The sequence below is a fragment of the Leucoraja erinacea genome, chromosome 29, assembly GCF_028641065.1.
Source record: "Leucoraja erinacea ecotype New England chromosome 29, Leri_hhj_1, whole genome shotgun sequence".
Lineage (NCBI taxonomy): Eukaryota > Metazoa > Chordata > Chondrichthyes > Rajiformes > Rajidae > Leucoraja > Leucoraja erinaceus.
Genome location: NC_073405.1, coordinates 20619972 through 20640444, shown reverse-complemented (window position 1 = coordinate 20640444; position 20473 = coordinate 20619972). Strand labels below are relative to the sequence as shown.

At 43.9% G+C, this 20473-nt stretch overlaps 1 protein-coding gene across 2 annotated transcripts in view; it reads right to left on the bottom strand.

Annotated features, from left to right (window-relative positions):
- The window catches only part of LOC129711298 (E3 ubiquitin-protein ligase Arkadia-like), a 42300-nt gene extending 21963 nt beyond the window's left edge, over nt 1-20337 (bottom strand). Inside the window, exons 1-6 of one of the 2 annotated variants that reach the window (XM_055658849.1) lie at nt 20206-20337; nt 18883-19312; nt 13150-13493; nt 8041-8170; nt 7667-7791; nt 2192-2395 (exon numbers count right to left, since the gene is read on the bottom strand). In XM_055658849.1, the coding sequence (XP_055514824.1) occupies nt 2192-2395; nt 7667-7791; nt 8041-8170; nt 13150-13493; nt 18883-19283 (1204 nt within the window). In that variant the 5' untranslated portion in view covers nt 19284-19312; nt 20206-20337. The remainder of the gene's footprint in view (nt 1-2191; nt 2396-7666; nt 7792-8040; nt 8171-13149; nt 13494-18882; nt 19313-20205) is intronic. The other variant, XM_055658850.1, reaches the window with a different exon arrangement.
- Between the last annotated feature and the right edge of the window lie 136 nt (nt 20338-20473).

Here is a 20473-nt window from a genome sequence, read left to right as displayed (position 1 = left end):
GGAAGGCCTTGATACTGTGGATGTGAAGAGGATGTTTCTACTAGTGGGAGAATCTAGAACCAGATGACACAGCCTCAGAATAAAAGGACTCTTCTTTAGATTGGAGATGAGGAGGAATTTCTTTAGCCAGAGGGTGGCGAATCTGTGGAACTCACTGCCACAGACAGCTATGGAGGCCAAGTCATTTAGATGTTTTTAAAGCGGGGTTTGATAGGCTCTTGATTAATAAGGGCGTTAAAAGTCACGGAGAGAAGGCAGGAGAAAGGTAAAAATGGTAGAGTCATTTGAAATCGAACGACGGAGCAGACTCGATAGGCGAAATGGCCTAATTCTGCTCTTGTATCTAAAGAATGAATCTATAACCTGTGCCTCATTTCCTGATCAATACTTTTATTAAATCAAAACGCAACGTACTGGAGGAACAGTCAGTCAGGTAGGATCAGCCAGGTGATGCTTCAGTTTGCGCTCCTTTTACAGACGGATTGATTGGTTTATGTTTAACTGCAGTGAAACGTTAGTTCTGTTTCTCTTTCTATAAATATACCTGATCCACACAGTGTATCAAGCAGAAAGTGCTGAAGTAACTCAGCAGGTCAGGCAGCATCTCTGGAGATATGACACAAAGTGCTAGAGCAGTGGTTCTTAACCTGGGGGTCATGAGGGGCTTTGCTGGGGATCATGAAGGGGACGCAAATAACATATCAATTTGTTGAGCCCATGTTTAGGAACCTAGCAAAGGTACATACCACAGTGTTTTGTTCGCGTATGCGCGTACTGGTGCCAAAAAGGTTAAGAACCACTGTGCTGGAGGGTGGCATGATAGCGCAATGGTAGAGTTGCTACCTTACAGCGCTTGCAGTGCCGGAGACCCGGGTTCGATCCTGACTACGGGTGCTGTCTGTACGGAGTTTGTACGTTCACCCTGTGACCGTGTGGGTTTTCTGTGAGAACTTCGGTTTCCTCCCACACTCAAAAGATGTACAGCTTTGCAGGTAAATTGGCTTGGTAAATGTAACAATTGTCAATAGTGTGTGTAGGACAGTATTAATTTGCGGGGATGGCTGGTCGGCGCGGACCCGGTGGGCCAAAGGGCATGTTTCCGCGCTGTATCTCTAAACTAAACTAACCAAAGACACAAGGTGATGGGATTCCCCCCCCACAAGTATTTTGTTTTTTTAATTTTTCACTAAATGTTGAAGAATTTTCCTCTCGAGAGGCCGCACAACCAGAAGTAATGCTCTCAGAATAAGTCTGCACTCAATCTAACACTGAAGAACTCAATCATTTAAGTCTTCAGAACACCTTGCAACATAGCAGAATTCTTGCATCTGTTTAAGGCTGAGATTGACAAATGTCTAATCAAGAGGAAAATCAACAGGAGAAGCCAAGTGAATGGGGCAGAGAGGGGGAAATAGATCAGCACAATTGAATGTCCGACAGTCGGACACATACAATTTCATTTATTTATAGATATTGTTTATGACACTTTATAAATATTCTTGTATTGTTTTTTGTATGCTGTTTCACACTTGCTTTTTATTCTTTTATTCTGATCGAAATAAAGAATTAAATAAATAACTAAATAAATGGCGGAGCAGACTCCATGGGCCGAATGGCCTAATTCTGCTCCTGTGTCTTATGGTCAATGGTCGTGCAACTAATTCAGTAAACTTTAGGGTTGAGGAGTGCATGGCAAAAGAGGCAAAAAGTTTGTGCTGACAGATGGGATAGCTGAGGCGAGCTTACAATCTGATCAGCCAATACCTGATAAAATTGTGACGAGGACCCCATTCCTGCTTCTAATTCATGCAATCTTACAACATCTTGCAAACTTAATGATTCTGGGTGCTGGAGAACCTGGGAAGGATGTCATGCGCGGTAGCCGGGCATCAGTGCTGGAGGGAAGGAGGAAACAGACTCACTGGTTTCAAAAAGGAATTAGTTAGACACTAGAGAGACCAACATGCAGGCCAGGTGGTCGGGGCATAATGGGAGATGGGAGAGGAGAACGTTTCTGCCTGAAGCACTCTAACAGCACTACAGGCAGCACACATTTGATTGCCACTTTTGTGCAGTGACAATTCTACACGGTACATTACTAGAAGTAGAAGAGTGTTACATATGGTGACAGTGTAGGATATGAAATAAAGGTGCACGGGTGAAATGTACAGGTAGAGAGTCAATACACTACCCAAAGTCCTATGGGAAGCCTCTGAGCTGACCGTAGACGTACGAGAAGCTGTGCTGCTGAAGGATGTCGACAGTATGTTTGTTGCACTGACGTTGACTGGCAAGGAAATTCCCGATGATGCATCTATCGACAAACCTGGTTGTACAATCTCAGGGCTACTGAGGGAGTCTTCAAGAGGGTGCTCACCCTGTACAGTCAGCGGATCTGCCACAAAATCAGAGACAAAAAAGGGTGAAGCAGCACGAGGGAATATTTGAACACCAATCCCACATCATACTTTAGATTTTAGGGATACATCACGGAAACAGGACCTTCGGCCCACCGAGTCCACACCAGCCAGTGATCACCCCGCACATTAGCGCTATCTTACAAATCAGGGACAATTTATAATTTTATCCAAGCCAATTAACCTACAAACTTGCACGCCTTTGTAGTGTGGGAGGAAACCAGCACATGCAGAACTCCATAGAGACAGCGCCCATAGTCAGGATCGAACCCAAGTCTCTGGCGCTGTAAGACAGTAACTCAACTTCTGCACCACTATGTCACCTTTAAAAATTAATTGTCAACCCCACCCTCGTTTTAATATTTTTTATTATTTTATACAATTTTTTAACAAAACAGAACAAAACAAACAAAAAATAAAAATAAAAACTGAAAAAGACAACAGGAAAAAAAAAAAGGAAAAAAAAAACAAAAAAAAACCCCACCCAACCAACAAGGAAAGGCAGGAACGGGGTACTGATTGGCGAAAAGGCAGGAACGGGGTACTGATTGGCGACGATCAGCCATTGAATGGCGGTGCTGGCTCGAAGGGCCGAATGGCCTACTCCTGCGTCTATTGTCTATTGAAACAAAATATACTGCCTAGCTAAGAATAACCATGAGTTTACCCAGAACATTCTTAAAGATTTCCATGAGGTTTGTCATTAAGAAAAACATCACTCAACCAATATTAAAATATGGAAAATGGTGGCAGCAATGCATTTAAATTATTGAATCAGGAAACCCACAAATTCAAGTGGTCTGGAACCTAAACAGATCGAGGAATTGAGATTACAAAAACAATCACGAAAATGTACATTCTTTGTGCTTGTTATCATCACTGTCTGTTGTTCAACATGGATGTACACTAACGTCAAAAGAGAGAAAATGTGTCACACTCACTGGTCTGGACAAGATGTTGACTACAGATCAGCAGAAATGACTCTCATGGGAAACGGTCCAGCAAGCTGCTTAAAAATGTACTAATATGGACCACCTAAGTAAAGCCATTCCCTGTCCAATCAATCCTTACAAAGTTCTTCTCACAAGCACCTGGGGACTGATGGCTAAATTGAGAAATCAATGCAGTTTGTCCACAGAATCTCACCCGACAGGCAACATGCGATCCTATTCCCTGCGTACAGTATATTCCACAGAAGGGCAGAATTAACCCAATGGTGCCATACACTGCTATGAGGTCTGAAGTCTGAATTGACCACCACGAAGTCTTGGTTAGTTAGTTAATTAGTTAGAGATGCAACAGTGGAAACAGGCCCTTCGGCCGAAGTCCACGCCGACCAGTGATCACCTATACACTAGCACTATCCTACACAGTAGGGACAATTTTCAATTTTTACCAAAGTCTACACACCACAGATAATTTACAGAAGCCAATTAACCTAAAAACCTGTATATTTTTGGGATGTGGGAGGAATCTGAGGCACCCTGAGAAAACACAGGGGGTCGCAGGGAAAACGTACGAACTCCGTACAGACAGCACTCGTGGTCAGGATCAAACCCGGGTCTCTGGTGCTGTAAGGCAGCAACTCTATCAAATAAAATAAAATAAAATATATTTATAAAGCACATTTAAAAACAACCCACGTTGACCCAAGTGCTGTACAGACCAGAGCAGGTAGCTAAAATCACAAAAAGAAACAGACATAGGAATGCACACAGCACACAAGTACAACTAATCAGCTCAAGGACACAAAACAAAGATCAGCCACATCAGGAGGATTCAAACGCTAGTGAATAAAAATAAGTTTTGAGCCTGGACTTAAAAGAGTCGATGAAGGGGGCAGATCTGAAAGGCAGGGGGATGCTGTTCCACAGTCTAGGGGCCGCAACAGCAAAGGCACGGCCACCCCTGAGCTTGGGTTTTATTTTGGAAATGGTACGAAGCTGGAAGAAACTGGCTTTTACTATCGAAATGATTTGCTTGTCAAACTTAAAGGCAGAATCAAATATCACACCAAGGTTTTTGACATGGGGTTTGACAAGGGTGGAAAAGTTGCCTACGTTGACAGAGGAGCTTCTATTTTTGAGGTAGGATGCGAAGCAGTTCAATGCAGTGCCATCTACACCAACCCCGAACTGGAGACGGTCAATTAAGATCCAATGTATCGAACGCCACACTGAGGTCACGATGAACCAGGATGGCAGAGTCACCGGAGTCGACAGAAAGGAGCAGGTCATTGTATACTTACAACAAGGCAGACTCTGTGCTCTGGTAAGCCCTAATGCCGGACTGGAATCTTTCCAAGATCTTATCGTGGTGTAGGTAGGGCAGTAGTTGACTGAGAATGAACTTTTCAAGAACCTTTGACAGGAATGGAAGTTTAGAAATTGGTCTGTAGTTGCTGGGCAAGGAGGGATCTAAGTTAGTTTTTTTCAGGAGGGGCTGGACCACTGCGTGCTTGAAGCAGGTTGGAACGATACCAGTGGCCAGAGAGCTGTTGAAGATAGAGAGGATGCTGGGACCGGCTATGTCAAAAACATCCTTCAGGAGGGCAGTGGGGACAATGCCGAGGCAGGTTGTCGGTTTCATGGTGGAAACAAGCTTTGCAAGGGAGGATAGCGTGATAGGTTGGAAACAGTCCAATTTAGATGGACAGACCAGAGAGACAGCTAGGTCGCGGGTGGGGGTTGTTTTAATGTCCTCAACTTTGCTAATGAAAAATTGTAGAAAATCTTCACACTTAGCAGGGGACATATCCAAGCTGGTAATGGGGGCAGGACAGATGACAGAATTTATGGTACTGAATAACACTTTGGGATTATGAGAGTTGTTGGAAATAAGATCAGAAAAGTATTTTGCTCTCGCAGCCTGACTGCTTCCTGATATTTGTGAAGACTGTTTCTCAACAGATCAAAGGAAATTTGGAGCTTATCACACTTCCACTTACGTTCTGATTTACTGCACTTCCTCCTCAAGGCTCTGGTGGTATCATTAAGCCAAGGCTGACCTTTAAGCTTAGGCTTTTTCACTTTAAGGGGAGCGATAGAATTCAGAATGGAAGAGCAAGTGGTATTAAATAAGGGGCCAAGTTCCTCTGTGCTGAGATGGGGAGGAGAAGCCTCAATAGTGCAGGTATTGGGAGCAGCTATGAGAGCCTCAGAGAACTTATTGGCAGTCAAAGAGTTAATGTAGCGACAGCAGCATACAGGGAGATGAGATTTGGTGGAAAAGAAAGGCAGAGATGCATCAAATAAAACACCACTATGATCCGACAGACAGGCATCAACTACTTCCATATTTGAGATTGGAAAACCAGAAGATAAGACTAGGTCGAGTATATGGCCTAGCTTGTGAGTAGGTCCAGTGGTAAGCAGTCAGATTGAAAGACTCAACCAGATGCATAAATTCACTTATGAGAGGCTTAGCAGGCCAACAAACATGAATGTTAAAATCACCAAGAATCAGGACACGATCAAAGTTGGGCGTAGTGTTAGCGAGGAAATCCGCAAATTGAGTGATAAAGTCTTTGTGTGTTTTTGGTGGACGATACACAAGAGCAATTTACTCCAGTACTGTGCCACTCGAGTCATCAGGCCAAACATGACTAAGGAAACTGCCTCTTGATTACAGCCAACTATCCGCTCTCATCTGATGAATTCTGGACGTTGAACAACACTTGGAAATACTGAAATAGTAGCAAGCACAGCATGTTCTCCGAGTGAGGGACTGCAATGTTCTTAGCCAAGAACAGCTTGATAACACCGGCCCTGACAGAGTGGAGCTGCCAAATCCTGAACGGCTTGGCTTGGACCAGTGGCAGGCATTGTGTAAACATGAGTAAACCAGCGTGACCGTGTCCTCAAAATGAGTGCCCACGGCAGAGCTCACTGCAATAAGGAGCCAAAACCCTCACTTTCACACTGAGGACACCCTTCACTGTGTATTGTGGCACTGCCATCAAATGAAATGGGACTGGCTCTGCACAAATTTAGCAGCTCCAAACTTACCAGAAATAACATACTTCCAATACAATGTGCAACCTCACAGCAGAGGACCCTCGCACTGCCATTACTATCAAGGCAGAGAATCACCCATTTCAAAGTGCAGAAAGCATTCAGTAGTAGCACCAGGCATATTTTCTATAGATCTGGTACCATCCTTCCTTACAGGACCACAGGTGCAAAACAGCAAAAGGCAACATTGCTGAGGGATTCTGCATCAGATGGGTCAGATCGAAAATAAAGTAGTACTGCCATATCAGGCTGTGAAGAATAAACTGAATAGCTAGCAGGAGGAGTAGGTGGCTCAAAGAATATCCCCATCTTCAACAATGAGAAGGCCCAGACTGTGAGCATTTCAGTCAGGTGCCAGCAGTACACATGGTAAACCAGAAAACAGAATGAAATTTTGCACTTCTGTGGAGCCCATAGCCTAAGCTGAAATATTCAAACAGACCAAGTTGGAAAATTAACCCTTAAGTATTGGTTTTACAAACCATTGTTAAAATGTCAATGGACAAGCATTTTGAAGGTGGTGACCATAACACGGTGGCGCAGCAGTAGAGTTGCTGCCTTCCAGCGGCAGACACCCGGGTCCGATCCTGACCACGGGTGTTGCCTGTACGGAGTTGTATGTTCTCCCCGTGACCTGCATGGGTTTTCCTCGGGATCTCCGGTTTCCTCCCACACTCCAATGACGCACAGGTTTGTAGGCTAATTGGCTTGGTAAAAATTGTCATTTGTCCCTAGTATGTGTATGATAGTGTTAGCATGATCTTTGGTCGGCGTGGACTTGGTGGGCCGAAGGGCCTGTTTCTACACTGTATAACTAAACTAAACTTGACATATTTTAAGGTGATTATGGAAAGGAGTAAGGATGGTTCGGATGTTGATTTTCTGTACTGCGAGGAGGGTAATCTCAACACCACGAGGCAGGATCTGGTAAATGTAAAGGGAGAATAACTACGAGTGGGTAAATCCACGTCACACAAGTGGGAGTCTTCAAGAGTGAGAGACTCGTGTTCATAGCAAGTACAGTAAGTCTAAGGTGAGCTAGATGCCAAGGGAAATGCATGTTTGTTTAAAAGGGAGCATTTGCAAAGCACTGAGAAAGGGGAAGGGCCTTCAAGGATGAGGGGTGCTGAAGAAATAAATTAGAAAAAAATGGGACATTAAAAAAATACACATCAATAAAATCAAGATTAAATCATGTTAAAGCACATTGAGGTGGCTACTTTCTCAAGTCCGTACCATTATCATCGAGTGTCAGGTCTACAACCTCAGCAGATGTTGTTCGGTGCCCAGGCGGCGCCTGGACATTGGAGGGTGTCAGTTTCTTCACAGTGCGGCCAGTCCACGCCCCCGACACCGATGGCCTGTATGGGCGACAGCAATGAGAGTCATCCAATACTTTCCATGACACATAATATAAATCTGTTTGAACACCTCAAGCAAACTAACATAAACTGAGAAGCTGTCACCAACATACGACTAGTCTTTAGTATTACTGCGGAATACACAGAATTAGTAATCACACTTTACCCCCAACCAGAGGTCAACAAGCTTTGCGAAGTAATTGTAGCATCGCCATCAGGAAGCTGAACAGAGCGCGTACATCGGCTTACCTTTCATCATCTACAATATTGATGATCTCCACCTCGCTGTCACTGGAAGTGATGTTGACTTCTTCACTAACTGGCAAAGACGACCCCGGTAGTGGCTCAACAACCAATATGTCATCTTCATCCATAGGATCTGTGATGGGAACAATTTTTAAAGATTAAGACACAAACAGCATGAAAACAGGGCTGTTGGCACAACTCGACCATGCTGACCACGATGTGTATTTCAGCTGGTCCTATTCGCCTGCATTTGTCCCCTAGCCCTCTCTATCTATGTAACTATCCAAATGTCTTTTCATTGTAATTGTACCTGCCTCTGCATTTTTCTCTGGCAGCTCATTCCACACACCCAGCGATCTCTGTATGGAAAAGTTGCCAACCAGGTCCCTTTAAAATCTTTCACCTCTCACCTTAAACCTACCCCCCCCCCCAATTCTTGATCCACTTATTTTGAGAAGATAAAAAATTGCCATTCACCTCATCTGAGCAACCAGAACTTCACACAATACATCGTGTGGTCTCAACTGCTACTTGTACAATTATAACAGGATGAGCCAACGCTAATTGCACTGATCAATGAAGGCAAGCATACTAAACAACTTCCTCACCATCCCACATCACCATTTTTGGAGCACTCTACAACACTCTCCAGGGCACTACCATTTCTAGTTTTATTATGTACAATCATTAGGTGGAGCTTTCTGGTCAGTTGCAACCTCTAAATAAATTCTCTAGTCATAAAGCTGGCTATTACTTAATGTGCAATGACCTCCAAGACATTCTAGTTATCTAATGTTCATAACAAGACTAATGTGCCCCCAAATGCCACATTGACACATTTGGTCATACGTCACCAAAGATATTATCTCGATATCATCCATCCCACCCCCACTTAATCTACATCTGAAATTAATTTATATTCTTTCATTCCCATTCTGACATAGTTCATGTTTCTGGTCTGAACATCAATGGCCCTCATACCATTAACGCTAAGTATTTCCATCATTTTTATTTCAGATTTCTAGCATCTGCAGGTTTTGATTTTCACTCTACTTCATCTCATGTTAATCCACATTCATCACCCTGATGTGCTTCTGCCACCCTCTACTTTGGGTCTGTGAGGTATCTTTGGCATCGGCCAGTCTTTCCTCTGAATTAGAAGGTTCTTGTCCTCATGTTCCACCCAGCATTGAAATCTAGAACATGGAACATAAAACAGGACAGCACAGGAACAGGCCCTACAGCCCACAATGTCTGTGTGGAACATGTCAATTTAAACTAATCTCCTCTACCTGCAAATGATCTATATCCCTCCATCCCCTGTATATCTATATGCCTGACAAAATGCCTCTTCAATGTCCTTATTGTATCTACATCCGATAATGTAGATGAGGAAAGAGGTTCTGACTATATTATCTTTGCCTTAATTATTGTATCAGGTCTCCCAAAACATTCCAGACAAAACAATCCAAGTTTGTCAAAACTCTCCTGATAGCGAATGCTCTCAAACACAGGCAGCAATCCAGTAAACCTCTTCTGCACTCTCTACAAAGGCTCTACATCCGTCCCATAGTGGGGCGACCAGAACTGCAGGCAATACCCAAAATGCAGCAAAACCAAAGTCACAGAAAGCTGCAGACTGACTTTCCAGCTCTTATACACAATGCACTGACCGGTGAAGGCAAGCATACCATACGCCTTCATTACCTCCCTATCTACTTGTGTTGCCACTTTCAGCATCCTCCCCCCACCCCCCGAGATCCCTCTGTACATCAATTCTCTTATGGTTCATGACATTAACTATACACTCTCCCCTTACATTAGACCTCCCAAAGTGCAACACCTCAACAACTGCAGCACTGAGGGTGCACAGTTTCTCAGATGTCGGGTGGGCGTAAAAAGCCGTGGCACTATTTTAAAGAAGAGAAGGGTTAATCAACTTTGGTGTTCCAACCAAAGTCATGAATGCAGTCCATCTGAGAATACTTGTTTGTACAAGCTGGCTGTTGTTTCCCACATAACAATAAGTGATTATTTAATAGGTGACCAAAATACATAAGATTGTACAGCATTTTGAAAAGGTGTCAAAGGTCCTGTGTAAATTTGAATGTCTTTACTGTTCCTGGAAGGGCATAATTTTTAGCTCCATTCCCATATAAATCACACATGTAGTGTCAAGGACCATGTCATCAGCACCAGTTATAAAGCAAAATCAGCTTATCTAGCAAAGTATTTTCTTTCAAAGGCTTAAAATAACATCAGAAGATTGTTGGGTTTGCGACAGTTCTGAACAGTTGATAAAGCTTCTTAACAACATACAATCATCTCTCTGATCTGATGGGTAGTCAGTATTTGCTTGGTGGATGTTAACAGGTGGTCGAATTTGTTTGTTTGACTATCTGCATAATTAATTAATGAGATTCGCATTTTGTAACATCGTTAATTATATCTGTTACCAAGGTAGCAGCATTTCAAGCCCGAGAACTTGCTGATGTTTGGAAGTTTGATCAGAATGTTGAATGGCCCTGGTGCAATAATTGCAGGTGACACTTAATGTTGCCCGGAGGTTAATCCATTAAGTGCAGGTGAATGAAAGGTACTCCTGTGTTCTGAGAAGTGGGGGTAAAGCAATGCTTCTAGTGTTTTTTGTTCTTTTGGGTGGCAAGTGGAGGAGTCACAATTTCAAGAAACAATTTATTACATATCCCAATACAACATCCGTGACAGGGGACGGAGAATAGTTTAGCGAGTTGTACACATGCCAGATTGAGCACGAGGTAGACAGGTGAATCTCTTTCCACTGGAATCAACAGTCACATCAAACGTGAGGCCCTTAGCTCCCTGGATTACAATCTTTCCTATGATGTCTGTAAAGAGGATCTGCTCTTGCCCTTCCTCACATTGAGATGAGCCCATTCAGTGACTGACGTTGTTGCCAAATAGTGCAGCTGTTTCTCAATGGCTCATTAGAACAGTGCTTGGATTAACGTGGATTCAGAAGAAACTGGGGAGAGTGATATTTTGGAGATGGGAATGTCTTTCCCAAGTTTATCTATATCTTTATCTTTGAAAACAAAAGTAGATACGGCTTGGGAAAACACTCGATCAGGTACAGTGGATTTGTTAAAGGAAAGTAATGTTTGTTAGACAAGGATATATTTGAAGTGATGATTTGGTATATTCAGTCTTTCTGGATTTCCAAATGAAGTAGAACATGAACAGAATACATAGCCAGATGAAACGGGATTGTGTAGATTAGGGAAATTTTGACACTATTGAGAGCAATTTGGACTTTGGCATCGAGAACTTGGACATGAAAATTGGTAACAATGAAAGATTGGCACACACAAAGAGGATAGTTTTTATTAAATTTCTAAGTTACATCTATTGTGATAAGGAATGTGAGGTGAAGCATTTTGGAAGGATATCAGGAAAGGCAAGTAGATTTAATGAAAAGAACCCTATGATTGTGAATTAGATTGGGGTTTAAACTGATCCGGAAGAGGATAAAAAGCACAAAAAAAGAAAGCTTCTGACAGATACCAAGATCTCAACATTGAAACAAAATTCTGGAAAAGTGCAGAAGTAAAATGAGAACATTTTAAACAAAATGGGGTCAACCTCAACACATTTTACAAATTCCGAAGAATAAAGTTAATAACATTTGAAAACAGTGGCCAAGTTTGTGGCCAAACACAAGTAAAGTTCAGAATGAATATTTAGCATTTTTCTTCACATAACAGTGGAAGATGCAGGCATTAACTTTCAGGAAAAGAATGTGAAGAATTGGAAATAATGAAGGAGACAAATTAATAACTTACTTATTTAAAAGCTTGTCTCCAGGTAATATCCATCCCAAAGGAAACAAGGCTCTTGTTTAAACAGGGAGCAGGGGATAACACAATTATAGTCCCTCTCTGGTTACAGTAATACTATAAGAGATGTGTTGCCATTTACAGACCACATTGCTGAAAGTTTGAGGATGACCTCAAATACTATTCCTGGGACACTTCAATAATTAAATAATAAATGGAAATTCTGAACACCTTAAAAGGATTCCAAAGGGAGAGGTAGCACTTGGTCAACAGCACAGTACGTCATAAAAAGCTGGAGTAACTCAGGGGGACAAGCAGCATTTCTGGACAGAAGGAATGGGGAACATTTCGGGTCGAGACCCTTCTTCAGACCGCTGAGTTACTCCAGCTTTTTTCTGCCTATCTTTGGTTTAAACCAGCATTTGCAGTTCCTTCTTACACAGCACAATGTCATTCTTGTTCCAATTGATGTGGAGAAGATGCTGCTGACCCACCACCAACTCATCCTGCTGCAAACCTCACCAAGAGGCATTTGCAATGTGTTCTTAAATTGGGAATTCTAACATTGTGATCCAGAGACCAGTAAAGGGCTATCATAGCAAGGATGGCAAGTGTTGTGGAGTGGTTACATCCACATTTGCCAGCTGTTCTTATGAATCACAGAATCAAACAGCACGGAAACAGGTAGTTCAGCCCATCTCATCCATGCCGACCAGTGTGCACCCTTCCATATTAGCCCAACACACAGCCCTTGGCCCGTATACTTCCATTAATCGGTGACTGAAGTGTTTAACTAAACAAATGCTGTCATCAATCCAGCTTCATGAACCACCTGTACAGGACTTCAGAGAATGTGTGCTCTTACTAGAGACAACTCAGCATGGATGAGGTGAACATCATCTGTGCCCTTTCTCCTGAGATGCTGCCTGACCCGCTGAGTTACTCCAGCATTGTGTCTATCGTCGGTGTAAACCAGCACCTGCAGTTCCTTCCTACACCCTGAAACATACTGTGTGCCTGAAAGACCTTTACCTGTATGTAAATCTCATGTGCTTATTTAGAGTATATAGCTTCTAATCAGCATCCACGTGTTTTAATTGATTTAACATGTCAAAACAAGTTCTTATTATAGTAACTGCCATCCATACAAAACAATTGTACTTTAAATAAAAAGTGGAGGGTCAGGACAAGAGAAGGCAGAGGGAGGAACAGTGCTCTCTGAACCTCCCAGCATCACTAGACTCTAGTACAGTAATTCCCTGGGAAGAGCCCGTTCTGTGCGATTACCATACTGTACCTAGAGGTTCCTGATGGTTGGCCTGGTCGTTGTCACAGGTAATAACCTCATCGAGTTCGGAATTGCTGCTGGAGCCTCCATCGCTGGAGCTGCCGATCCACTGAGGGGTGCATTTCCTGCGGATCACAACCTCCCTCGACCTACGGATTCGCTGCATCTGGTCCTTCTGTTTCTGGGTCCTCTGACATTTCTTCAGGCGAGGCAGCTTTCGAGAGGAAGAGCTCACCGCCTTAACATTGGACCGGCTGCTCTTGACATCCTGGGCCCCGGAAGATGAGGCAGCACCAGCCATGCTTTCCTGGTGTTCCCCTCCAATCCTTTCGGGTGGGCTGGCATCAGGGACCCTGGGAAAGAAAGATAAAATTATTTCATATCGTCATCTACACAATACAAAACCCCATAAATAGGTCCAATGGCAAATTAACCAAAGAGCAGGGGGAGGGGATGATAAACCAAGGCAGGTTGAGAGGAGGCTTGATAGTAATATATAAAATTATGAATGGCCTAGATTGGGTAGACAGACAGTCAGAACTTTTTGTCCAGGTGGAAATGTCAAAGGCGGGAAGGTAGCGATTTAAGATGAGAGGGGAAAATTTAAAGAAGATGTTCAGAAGTTTTTGTTTTTACACAGAGAGTGGTGGTGCTTGGAACGTGCTGCCAGGGGTGGAGGTAGAGGCAGATATGATAGAGGCATTTAAGAGGCTTTTGGATATGCATATGGATATACAGGGAATGGAGGGACATAGATAACAGACAAGCAGATGATCACATTTCAATGTGCCAACTGGCACATGTGATAAATAAATGTATCTTGTGAGATTGGTGTAACTTGACACCATGTTCAGCATGGAAATTCTGGATGAAGGGTTCCTGTGCTGTAGTGTTCAATGCTCCATATTAAAGGCGCACAATTGCTTTTGGGTTCAGTAGTTTAAGGAAGCAATAATGGAACAAGTTTTTTAGATCTGTCAGTGCATAATGAAAAATGATTGAATAATAACCTGGCAGTTAACAGACCATAGGGGAAAAGTGATAGGATAAAAATTGCTACAAAAATCTTATATTCTTCAAACTGAAACCAATGCCTTAAAGCAAAGTACAACAGCATGCGATGAGAGTTGCCGCTGAAATATTGGGCTAACATAAAATTTATGAAATGCAAATGCGAGTTGACTCTATGCCAGAACTGGAGGGCTTAAGTTGTAACGAGGGGCTTGTTAGACTAGACCTTTTCTCACACCCAGCACAGAAACTGACTGTTCAGCTCAACTTGTCCATGCTAACCAAGAAGCCCATCTAACCTGGTCTCATTTGCCCGTGTTTGGCACAAATCGCTCTAAACCATTCCAATCCATGTACCCTGTCTAAATGCATTTTTAAATGTTGTTATTGTACCCGCTTCAACTACTTTCTCTGGCAGCTTCATCCATGTACGTGCCACCCACTGTGTGAAACGATGCCCTGCGGGTCTCTTTTCAAACTTCCCCATTTCACCTTAAACCTATGTCCTCTTGTTTTTGATTCCCCAACCAGGGGAAAAGGACTATGGCCACTCATCTGTTTGTAGTGCAAAAGGCTGTGTGGTGTTACAGAGGTATATAAAATCAAGAGGGGCATAGATAAGGTGAAGTCAGTCTTCACCCCAGGCTAGGGGAGTCTAAAACCAGAGTGAATAGGTTAAAGGTCAGAGGGTAAGATTTAACAGGGACCCAAGGAGCAATATTTTTCTACACAGAGGGCAGTTGGTATATGCAACAAACTGTCATTTGAAATGGTAGTGGTGGGTACAATTACATAGAAAAATGGGTGCAGGAGTAGGCCATTTGGCCCATCGAGCCAGCACCGCCATTCAATATGATCATGGCTGATCATCCAAAATCAGTACCCCATTTCTGCTTCCCCCCCCCCCCCCCCATATCCCTTGATTATGGTATTTGGAGAAGTACATGCATTGGGAAGATTTGGAGGGTCATGGACAAAGTGCAGGCAAGTGGGACTAGTTTGGTTAGGCAATTTGATCAGCATGGATGAATTGGGTGAAGGACACATTTCTGGACTCAAAAGTAAAAAGAAGCAATGGCTAATATTTTTTAAATAAAGATGCAAAGATTCAAAATAAAAGGTGTAGCCATAGCAAACAGATTCATAATGTTGGCAAGAACAGCAAGTCTGACAGGAGGGAATATGTTGTAACCTAGCAGTGATAACAAAAACAAAAAGAAGAATGGCAACAATTCGCAAGAAATAAAGTGCTTGTGAGAGCTAGATAGGGCTCTTAATGATGGCGGAGTCAGGGGATATGGGGAGAAGGCAGGAATGGGGTACTGATCGGGAATGATCAGCCATGATTCCATTGAATGGTGCTGCTGGCTCGAATGGCCTACTCCTGCACCTATTGTCTATAAGAACTACCATAGATATTGAGTCAGAGTTGTACAGAATGGCTAGCACGGAGACAGGCCCTTTGGCCCACCTTGTCCGTGCCGACCAAGTTGGTTGATTGGACTAGTCCCTTTTGCGTTTGTTTGGCCCATAGCCCTCCAAATCCTTCTTATCCATATCTCTGTCCAAATGCCCTTTAAAAGTCATCATTTTATCCTCTACCTAAACTTCCTCTGGCATCTGAGTGAAAATGTTGCCTGAAGTCTCTCTTAAATCTCTCTTCTCTCAACTTATGCCTATGTCCCTCTAATTTTAGAATCCTTTATCCTGGCAAAAAAGACCAAGCATTCATTTTACTCATGCCCTCGTGATCTTTTACACTGCAATAAGGTCACTCCGCAGCCTCCTATACTCCAAAGAAAAAGTCACAGCCAATCCAATCTCTCCCTCTAACACAAGCCTACAAGCCTTTCCCAACTTAATGGCATCCTTCCTCTAGCTGAGCGACCAGAACTGCACATAGTATTTCATCAAATGTGGTCTAACTGATGCCTTGTATAGTTGCATCCCAAGTTTAACCTCCATCTACCCTATTTTTCATCATCCTTTTATGTTTTCTAATGCACTATTTCCTATTTTCTGACCTGCTACCAATCCTCAACATTGAAAATAGTTTTCAACTTGATACTATAATTCAGAAGCAATCCAGGTCCACTACTTCTGGCAACAAGGCACAGCCAACACACATCACAGTCAATTTGATCAAATTCAAGTCTAGAGGAAAGAACACTATAGAAACACTTTGCCCCACTGGAACTTTCACATTCACAAAAATGTATATAGGTAGTTATGCTAACATTGGCTTTCATAACAAATTGCATATAATCCGATTTATTAAATAGCAAACTTGTTGTTTTATGCAGGCCTATTTGTTTATAACATGATATTTATTGGAAACGAGAGAACCATTTGCAATTGATTTTGGAATTTGTCAAGCAGAAAAAATGCTGTCTTAATTATAAGACAATCAAGGGGAAAAAATATTTTAATGTAACCTCCCCATAGTAATCAGACACCGTTGCCTCTAAACACCAATGCCCAACAGAGTTCCCTTTTCAGTATTATAATGTTAAAATCTAGTCTGCATTTCTTTTAACAGTGATTAACTCGGCTTAAATCTGCCCATTTTTGTTGGCTTAGCTTGTAACCTCCCTGCAGACACTATTGTCTCATAAGAACAACCTGTCAGTTTCACGAGTGTCCATTGAAATTGACAAGCAATCACTTCTATTGACATGTGTATTGATACTCTATTGACCAATGTTACTTTGAGTCATTAGTATTTTCTGCAGTTAACAAATGTAAACTTGTAATTGTTAAAAAAGATCTCTACTTCAAAAATCCTGAGAAATAACTTATTGCACACCCAAAGTTCTCTAGGCCTTTTCCCATTGACAGATACAATTGTCTTTATGACACGATTTTCTATAACACAACTTTTCTTAGGAACCCAACAATGTTATAGTAGAACTACCTGCATATCCCCAGTACAAGTACTACCTGCATATCCCCTGCAGAACCCACAGCACATATAGTGACGCATATTCACTGCATGTAGTACGTAGCGGTGTCCCTCTTACAATAGACACAACAGACAATAGGTGCAGGAGTAGGCCATTCGGCCCTTCGAGCCAGCACCCCCATTGAACGTGATCATCCCAATCAGTACCCATATCCTGCCTTCTCCCCATATCCCCTGACTCTGCTATCTTTAAGAGCCCTATCCAGCTCTCTTGAAAGTATGCAGGGAACCAGCCTCCACCTCTGAGGCAGGTGGAGGTGAATTCCACACTCACAATCCTCTGTGAAAAAGTGTTTCCTCATCTCCGATCTAAATGGTTAAAGGGGCAGTCCTACTGCAGCGACCTAATCTGCAAGTTTAGAAGAGTCTGCCCTCGACTCAAACTCGGAGCATGGTCGACACGTGGTCCTAGGAGGTCACTGGAACTCTCCTTCATGCTCGAGGGATGTTCCCGAATACTCGCGGCCTCAGTTAGGTCGCAGAAAATTTTTCAGCGAGTAAAATTTGGTCGTCATGGTTCTTTTTTAACTCGTAGTGCAGTGCAGTGGGGTCGCTATTTAGTTACAGGCAATCTCCTTCGCTGACCGGGCATTTTGATTGGCTCATTGACGTTTTCTGGACCAAGGAAACCCGACCGATAGGATAAATGCCTGCTAAACTTCATTACAAGTTGTCTGGCTTGTTAAGACACTCATCTTAACTCGCCGATTAGTTTGCTGCAGTGGGACAACTCCTTTACCCCTTATTCCTAATCTGTGGCCCATGGTTCTGGACACCCCCAACATCGGGAACATGTTTCCTGCCTCGAGCGTGTCCAAACCCTTAATAATCATATATGTTTCAATAAGATGCCCTCTCATCCTTCTAAATTCCAGAGTATACAAGCCCAGACGCTCCATTCTCTCAGCATATGGCAGTCCCGCCATCCTGGGAATTAACCTTGTAAACCTACACTGCACTCCCTCAATAGCAAGAATGTCCTCCCTCAAATTAGGGGACCAAAACTGCAAACAATACTCCAGGTGTGGTCTCACTTGGGCCCTGTACAACTGCAGAAGAACCTCTTTGCTCATATACTCAACTCCTCTTGTTATGAAGGCCAACAATTTGCTTTTTTCTTGGAAGTGTCCAGGCTGTTTTTATATGCACACAAGCCAAGAAGCAAGGGTCAAAGACTGCAAGGATCCGTACTTATGCACTGTCCCTTCACTAAAAAGATTACACACCTGATGTGTTGGTACTAATATCACCAAGTGTTCAGGGGGTACTCCAGATATGTTGCCTGACCCGCTGAGTTACTCCAGCATTTTATGTCCATTTTAATGTCCTAGCGGGTGTCGGGGGTTATGGGGTGTAGGCAGGAGAATGGGGTTAGGAGGGAGAATAGACCAGCCATGGTTGAATGGTGGAGTAGAATTGTTGGGCCAAATAGCATAATTATGTTCCTATCAATTATGACCTTATGATCCATTACGTGGTTGAATAAAAATTGTTCACCTGACCTAACAACTGATTTAGGCAAATCCAAATGGGGCTCAGAACTGGAAACTGTACCAGCATATGTATTCCTTTGCAAGTAGATCATTTGAATAAATAGTGCTGCATTTTGAATGGCCATGAGCAAGTGGGGGAAAAATTATCAGGTGACCCTGTGTGATTAAAAATATTATGCCTGCTTATACTTCCAACCAACCAATTGGTGTTTAACCAACATTATTCTCCAGTTCTCTCCTTTCAATCAGATTGTTTGTTAAGCTTGTTGCTCCTACCTGTCAGTCCCCGTCCACATCATCATTCTCCCCTCATTCTTCTCTGATAGAAGTTCATCAGATTCGGCTAGGTTGATGCTGGAAGATGGCGATGTCTCACCCGCACTGGAAGAGTCGTCGCTTGTGTAAGTATAACTTCGTACAAGGTGCCTGTCAGTTTGCAAAGCAAGTTTGAGTTCCTTTGAGAAGCTGGAGTGTTCAGGATTCAGACACTCCATCCATTGGACAGGCTGCTGTTCTTTCACCTCTGGACTCAAAGGCACCTGGTTGCCGTCTTGAATAATACCATTATATGGCAAAGGGCAAGAACCATCCAAGCCAGCTGGTGGTGTTGTTCCCTTGAGTTCTTGCTCTGTGCTGGAAGCAAGGGGAATCTCTGGCAATTCTGCTGTTGGTTCCATTGTCAACACGACACCAATGTTAAAGAAACCTATAGGGCAAAATATGCGTAAAAAACATTCTACAGCACAAAAGTATCTGTAATTCAAATGCATTTGACTGCATCCTTTCCCAAGCAATTTCTCCAGTTTTAGATTTACATCCAATCTTGCCGTTAGAGCTATGCAACGTGGAAACAGACACTATTGACCAACATGGCCAAGTCCCATTTGTCTGTGTTTGGCTCATATACCTCTAAAACCTTCCCATCTTGTGATTGTGACACCTCTACCAGAACTGCACACAATACTCCAAAAGAGGCCTAACCAAAGTAATTTTTCACAGTAACAACATATTTGCCAAGTTTATACTCAATACCCCGGCCACTAAACCCAACCTTCTTTACCACCTTATCCACTTGTGTTGCCACTTTCAGGGAGCTGGGAATTTGCACCTAGGCGAGGGATGGAATAGGCGGAGGGGGGAAGGGGTGGAATAGGCGGAGGGGGGGAAGGGGTGGAATAGGCGGAGGGGGGGAAGGGGTGGGATAGGCGGAGGGGGGAAGGGGTGGGATAGGCGGAGGGGGGGAAGGGGTGGAATAGGCGGAGAGGGGGATAGGCGAGGAGGAAATAGGCGGGAATGCATAGGGAAGATGAAATAGGGAGCAACATGAGATGTGGTCGGGGAGGAAGGAGTGGGGCGAGGGGGGGGATTGGCAGGAGGGGCAAAGGGGGGGGGGGCAGTCACAGTGAAGACGAGACGGGGTTGGGGAGGGAAATGGGCGAAGGAAGGAAGGAAGGAAGGGGCGGGGCACTGGTTGGGGGGGCAGGGAAGGGTGGAGCGGGAGTGTGGAGTGCGGGGGGGTCGTGCACGGCTGCTGCCGCCTGCTGCCCCCCACCCGGTCACGGTCCCGGTCCCAGTCCCAGTCCCGGCGGCGACACTCACCGCTCCCACCCCCGCGCTCCGCCACGGCCCGGGCTCCTCTCACTGTGACCTCACTTCCGGGCTGGCTGTCGGACACAAGGAGGAGCCGGCGGGAGGCAAGAGGTGTCGCGTCCGCATTCTGGGAGGACCGAGGCAGTCCTCCGGGCCCCCCTCACGTCCCATTCACACACCCCCTCCCCCGGGCGCGGAGCGTGCGTGTGGTGAACGCTGTGGCCGGGAGCGGGGGAAGCCCGCAACATGCTAGCCAACCGTGGGCAAAGCTGGGAGC